The sequence below is a fragment of the Anneissia japonica genome, unplaced genomic scaffold, assembly GCF_011630105.1.
Source record: "Anneissia japonica isolate Jap-2015-1 unplaced genomic scaffold, ASM1163010v1 scaffold6792_len961167_cov158, whole genome shotgun sequence".
NCBI classification, from domain to species: Eukaryota; Metazoa; Echinodermata; class Crinoidea; order Comatulida; family Comatulidae; genus Anneissia; species Anneissia japonica.
The window spans coordinates 872,942-879,558 of NW_022701523.1; the positions used below are offsets into that span (position 1 = coordinate 872,942).

Below are 6,617 nucleotides of genomic sequence, written 5' to 3' on the forward strand. Positions count from 1 at the left end.
GGCGATTTATGCAGACAAATAATCTACTTTGAACAAAAGGCAGGAACTCCTTTCAAAATGCAGACACCGTGCCAAATTCCTACTCAAAAACATATAATACTGTATTGTATTAATTCATCACTTTATATCTTTTATTTAACTACAATAAAGAACATGAAAATATTGTAAGATTACCTAACGACAAAGGTATAACTTGGGAATTCCCCTTCATGCCTATTCTAAACAACAGAGAGCTGTGGAGATGTGGTGTTGTCTGGGCCTGTTGAGACAAACTAAACCCATGTGCGCTGCACTGGGCGAGCCAACCAATTAGCGTTCGTGTACGTGAAACAGCAACCATGTGCTATGCACTGGGCGAGCCAACCGATTAGCGTTCGTGTACGAAACTATGTCTACTCAGCTTCGTGTAGAAAATTCGACCAGACGAGTTCTTCCATGGTTTGCCACACGAAGCTAAGGAGGAAAGCAACAATTTTGAGCACCATCGGTAGTTGTTCATCTCACTCAGTTCACGTGGTTTTAGATTATAACAACCCGGTATTAGACTCAATCAACGTTGCTGTTTAATGAAAATACGTTGCATTATGGTTTGTTTATTATTATTATTTATTATTATTATTTATTATTATTTATTATTATTATTATTTATTATTATTACTTATTATTATTTATTATTATTTATTATACCGCTCTGCATAGCATCGAGCACTATACGTTGCCTGACAACTGACATTATTATATATTATATTATATTTAATATATATATATATATATATATATATATATATTTATTTATTTATTATCAGTTTTACAAAATAAGCGAAAATCTTATTCAATTTCATTAAAAAGCCTGTAGGCCAGAGGTAAGTAAACAATCAGTATCAACACATGAAAAGTGGGTAAACAAATCTGCAAATCATTGACAGTACCTCACGGCCAACTGAACTCAAATCAGATGAATCGCTTCATGCACAATCGCAACCGGACAATCTCCTGTAGTTTATCGATCAAAACGCTCCACACAGCAAACCAGCCGCAATGGAGCTTCCAGTTTGTAGCATTTATGTTCTTGTTTCTTGTGCAATATCTTTCTTGATTTTCCTATGGTTACTTATAGCGAAAATAAATATTTACATACTCAAGTTTAAATTATGATAATCACAGTATTCCAAAAATCTTTGGAGTTGAAAGAAACGTAGCACCTCATGCAAGGCTTTAAAATACCAGTAGGGACTACAGAGATACGTTTTTAGTCCAAAAATTATACTAAAGTTTAATGGTAGTATATTAGGGTCTGAAAAGTACATTGCATACTCCAAGTATTGAAATGTACGCCATCGTGTTGGCATTCAATATTTCGACAATAATTATGTCATCAGCAGGGTCATGTACCTCGATATCAAATATTTTGTCTTGGTAACTGAAATCAATACTCAAAATGGTGGCTTTTTTCCCACATTTTATAAAATCTCTTTACATTTTTAATAATTTTAATTTTTAATAACTTACAATTGGTCATTAAACAGTTGAATATTTTATGTTGTATTGGAAAATTCGAATTTTAACTTGTTGACTAGCTTTGAATGGCAAGGAATAATATCCCTTTATTGTCTGTTTAAATCAAATCAATTCCTCATAAAATTGTTTTCTGTACGTGACGTATGATTTTCGCCTATCTTTTTTACAAAATCAAAATTATAAGATTATTTAACAAGATCTCTTCTTCATTACTTGTCACAGTGATTCTAATAGGATTCCCGGAATTTCTAACAAAACCTGTTCCTAACTCCTGTTTCTAATTCATTTAATGGAATAGATCATATAATGCTTCTCCAACACATACAAACATTGGTACACCAATCTTAACCTAGCTCATGAAAGGTTACGTTTTACATTCCTATCCTCTTTATATATGTCGCTTACTAAATTTATACCTTCAAAAATATTTTGTAGTAAAAAAATCTCTTAATAATTTGAATACGTTGGTTATGCCAAGTATTGGTAAATAACATTTACCGAAATAAGATGTAATTCTATCCTTGTAATAATGTGGAATATTTTAAGGATTAATTTGGGTTATTTGGGTTACTCAACAATTTCGTTTTCTCTCATATTGCGTTAATTTTCCATGTTGAGGCAGCATCATCCTCGTATCTCTTAATCCATTTATTTGAATTCCTTAATCATACTTCTTATATTGATAATTATTAACCCCCCCCCCAACCTTCCGTATTACAAATTAACGTGTTTCTTTTTACCATAAATTTTGCCATACAAAGTCATATATATTTTTGTCTAATTGTTAAAATATACTATTTGGGTAAATATTACTGATGCTAAGTAAATGTTTATCACAGTGTTGTAAGACAAGAAAAATAATGGAATCATGAAAAATAGGTCTAGAAGTCCCAAACAGTTTTCGCGGACCCTTTGGACTTGTTTTTTGCAGACCCCTAATGGGTCCCCGAAACCTTAACAATTTTGCATTCTGTGTTTTTACTCATAGACTTATATCACGTAAAACCTCGGATATAACCCTAGAAGCATATCTGGAAACGAAGCCGCCATCTATATTTTACAAAAATAATCTCGGAAAAAAAAGGCCATCTGGTCACCTCGCTTCTAATCAAGTTAGTTAGGAATAGAGGAATTCGGCGATGTTTGTTTGCAGGTGGATGTGTATCCAATCGAATCCAATCCAATCCAATCAGAACATTTGTAAAGCGCCTTTCTTTGCAGATACAAAGCGCTGCACCCCACATAAGGCACCTCACAACCCACAAGCAGCCGTGATCATTGCCTAACCAAAGCACAGAACAAGTAAACAAATCAAAAGAAGCAGTGGCAAAGTTTGGAATCATGAATAAATAATGCAACAATAAATAAGAAAAAAAAAACTGAATAAAAATGGGATAATTAGTTAAAGAGGTGAGTCTTTAAGTTAGACCTAAAGACAGTCACAGATGGTGAAGATCGAATGTGCACTGGTAGGTTATTTCAGATGAGTGGCGCCTCGCACGAAAAATATGTGTTACCAATACGCTTGTTAAAGATAGGTTGATGGAAATTAACATTCAAAGCTGATCTGGTACGAATTTTTATGTACAAGTAAAAAGTCAGAGATATATTGTGGGCATAGGCCAGACAGTGATTTGAAAGCAAGAACCATTAATTTGAATAAACCCTTTCCTTTGCCTAAAAGGCAGCCAGTGAAGTCCACGAAGAAGATATGAAGTGTGAGTATGACAGGATTGGATGTTAAAAATAAGACGTGCAGCAGAATTCTGTACTTCTGTACTTTTAGAGAATCGTTAAAGTCAACTCAGAGTACAATAAATTGCAGTAATCAATTCTAGATAAAACAAGTGCATGAACTGCTGCATGACAGGTGTCATAGTCGACAAATTTGCGAATTCTCCATTATATCGTATATGGTACTTCTTCGATTTGCAAACTGACTGAACTTGATTAGAGAGTGACAGCGTGGAATCAAATGTGACGCCAATATTACGGACCGAGTTAGTGGATAGAATGTTAAGTTCCCTAAGTGACGGAGAGGCCTGTCTAACGTGATCAAGCTCTAAGTGCCTCTTGGAAGCACAGACAATGAATTCAGTTTTGTTATTATTAAGTTTAAGCTTATTCTTAGCCATCCAAATCTTAACATCCTTGATACATACCCTAAGCCTATCCAAAACCAGATCAACAGAAGAGGGAAGAGAAGGATCAAAATCCAGATAGAGTTGCAGATCATCAGTGTCACATGGATCGAGTCAAACAATGATTCACATACAACGTTCATGCCATTTCAACAATAATTTAATTCGGAAATCTCTGACAGTCTGTGAACGCGATTACAGTACAAACAGTTGCTCTCAATCCCCTGCCATGTAAGACTGGGTTGGTACAGCCTATCACACTCTATCTAGCCTGCCGGGGTCGGGCTTCTATGCGTTTCCTGGTCCTGTTTTGACAGGGTACCATTCGCACGTCTGACACGCCCTTCACCTGCATCTATACACTTCGGTGTATGTGTCTGTAACTTTACTTCATGCTTAACTGTACAATAATATAAAGGAAATACATTTTCAACTGTAACAATCAGCATAAAAATTATATTTAATACAATGACGCCTGATGATGTCTCCAAGCGGACTGATGTATAAGCTAAATAGAGCAGGACCAACTACCGAGCCTTACGAAAACCCAAAAGTTAATAAGTGTGGATTTGAGTAATTATCATCGACACAGACACGACAACTCTCGTTGGTGTGATAGCAATCAAACCACCTTAAGGCATATCCTGAAAATCTAAAAGAACTATTTAGACGATTAATAAGGATCGTATGGTCAACTGTGTCAAACGCAGCTGACAAATCGAACAAGACTAACAAGACACCTCGATGTTTATCAATCGAGACAGCAATGTCAGTATACACCTTGAGTAATTGTTTCAGTACTATGGAGTGGACGATACGCCGACTGCAAGTGTTCAAAAAGTTTGTTTGAAGTAAGATAAGCATTAAGCTGAATCATTGCCGCGTTTTCATTAACTTTTGAACAAAAAGATAGGTTTAGGTGTATTTCATTTGCTTCTGATAATATTTTATTGTTTCCAGAAACGATATTTCCCTTTTTATAATTATTTTGTGTAATTACACAACACACTGAAGCACTAGTTGCCTGTATGTCGTGTCTATTTACACAACACACAGTCTACTAGTGTTTCATGTTGCAGATGTCTTGGGTGTCTAACACGAAGACCGAAGACCCAAAAACGAATACCCATATTTTGTTTCTCTTTTATTTCAATGATATTACTCCAGGCTGTCACAAAATCAAAATTGCGATATTATTTGGACGTCTGTTTGTGAAATATTTAAGGGTCTTCGTTTTATAGACATCATATTGTGTCTAAAAAACGAAGACCAAATACCTAAAAACGAAGACTTCTAATTATTTCTCAATTTTCTTATTGAAGCATTTCAAAATCATTATAAAAATATTGCCAGACACCGCTTTAGGTTATCATTACAGATGCGATGATACATCCAAATCACTTTTAAATCATTTAAATTCTCTCACCACATTATAATTCAGTAAATTTTGTTATAAAAAAAAATAACAAACTTCTCCGACAAGATACGTCAAAAATAAAATTTGGAACTGAAGAAACTCTCTTCTCGTCAATTTTCTCCTGCATTGGTAGAGAACAATATGTAGGCTCATTCCCACAGCTGTTGAACTTTTTTTTCATTTGACCCGATGTTAAAGGTTAGATTTTATTCGTAATGGTAAAAGGGCCGAATATAAATGCGCCGAATGGTACAGTAAAAGAGTTGAACCTAATGGTATCCAAATGGATAGTTGTTCCGGAAGGCAGCGATGGCGTTCAATATATTACTACAATATAAATGCTTGACACCTCTCTTTGAATAATGATAACCGTTATGTTTTATTTATGAACATAGCCTAGAGGAACATACTCGCTAGGCCATTACATAAAAATAAAATTTCCTTACCAGAGTTTTTAGGTAGATACTTCTGGATTAAATCGACCCGATTAATATTTGAAAGTAACCATTCCAAACTGCCTAGATTGGTTTCCGAAAGTGTGCCATTTTTTCGTAATGCTCTGAAAAGAGATGGGGCGTCTTGTATTGGTTTAAGTTCCGACTCCGTTAAATAATCGCTAAGACTACATACGGATTTCAATGTAGCAACTTCTTTGTCTGTCAACTCCCTGGATATCCGAAGAACAGTGGTACCGAAGAGAGGTATGCCCCCGGGGGTAGGAATGTGCACGGCCATTACAATATTTGTATATTTAGTTTCCCGAATAATATGAAAATTAACGTTGACAATCGTACTACACCCTTCGTCGACGTAGGCCTTTATAACATTCTCATTGACAGCATATGATGCGATGCCTACCTCATAATAATAGTGGGTAACAACGTGCGTAGAATACATACTCATATTATTTCAAACAGTATTAATTGTGTTGAATATTCAAAGTACATACGTAGAACTACGTCTTATGACCTAATGTGTATTGTGCACTGCAAAGAATACAATGTAAAAAAACAAATGACAGGGAAATAATTGTCATTATTATTCCCCCTCTAAGTCTCGTAATAGTATCGCCTGAATAGTGGGAATTTCCCACACAACGAGGTTAAGAGACGCACACAAAGAGGTTTAGTGACGTGGCGAAAATTGAGTTCCGAAGTTATGTCGTCACAAAGCAAAAAAACCGCCTCAAATATTTTTATTCAAAGTACAATTGGCATTACAACAACAATGATAATAATCAATATTAGTAATAAAACTGATTTTTTAAAGCTAAAATAGCAGCTAAAATCCAGCAATAAGCTTAATTTATACATTTTTAAAACTAAAATAATTTAGTTTTCTTTTAATGAGTTTAAAAGAGCTAGAATGTATTTGGCATATCAGCCTCTGGTCCATACAATACATTATCAATACATTCTTTAAACAACAAATATTTAATAGACTACAGTAGCCATTAGTAAAATGATAACAAAATGTATTTAAATCACATGTTGAAGGTCGCAATTAAAAAATGTTATTTACTATTTTATTTAATTTCGACA

At 34.5% G+C, this 6,617-nt stretch overlaps 1 protein-coding gene across 1 annotated transcript in view; it reads right to left on the minus strand.

The window, feature by feature from the left end:
* LOC117103562 (probable ATP-dependent RNA helicase DHX58) overlaps nucleotides 1-5,892 on the minus strand; it is a 28,683-nt gene extending 22,791 nt beyond the window's left edge. The window contains exon 1 of the mRNA XM_033244133.1: nucleotides 5,523-5,892. Within this exon, the coding sequence (XP_033100024.1) occupies nucleotides 5,523-5,811 (289 nt within the window). The 5' untranslated portion in view covers nucleotides 5,812-5,892. The remainder of the gene's footprint in view (nucleotides 1-5,522) is intronic.
* Nucleotides 5,893-6,617: the final 725 nt, after the last annotated feature.